At 65.5% G+C, this 275-nt stretch overlaps 1 protein-coding gene across 1 annotated transcript in view; it reads left to right on the forward strand.

The window, feature by feature from the left end:
* LOC104274854 (talin-1-like) overlaps positions 1-275 on the forward strand; it is a gene marked incomplete at its 3' end in the record, with an annotated part of 27265 nt that overhangs the window by 26386 nt on the left and 604 nt on the right. Inside the window, 1 exon segment of the mRNA XM_009870606.1 lies at positions 3-107. Within this exon segment, the coding sequence (XP_009868908.1) occupies positions 3-107 (105 nt within the window).

The raw sequence follows: 275 nt of genomic DNA on the forward strand, positions 1-275 counted from the left end.
AGAAGCTCATCTCCTCTGCCAAGCAGGTGGCTGCCTCCACCGCGCAGCTGCTGGTGGCCTGCAAGGTGAAGGCTGACCACGACTCCGAGGCCATGAAGCGTCTCCAGGTGAGTCCCTGCTGCTTGAGGGGATGGATGGGAATGGGGTGAGGGCACGCAGGCACTCCCCGGGGCTCCCTGCCTGCGTGCCAGCAGCGGGGAGCTCGTTGGAGCACCAGGCTGCAGGTCACTTGGACGTCACTGCTAGCTGCTTGCCAGGCACGTGAGTGGTGCTGG

Source organism: Apaloderma vittatum, unplaced genomic scaffold, assembly GCF_000703405.1.
Source record: "Apaloderma vittatum isolate BGI_N311 unplaced genomic scaffold, ASM70340v1 scaffold30275, whole genome shotgun sequence".
Taxonomy (NCBI): domain Eukaryota; kingdom Metazoa; phylum Chordata; class Aves; order Trogoniformes; family Trogonidae; genus Apaloderma; species Apaloderma vittatum.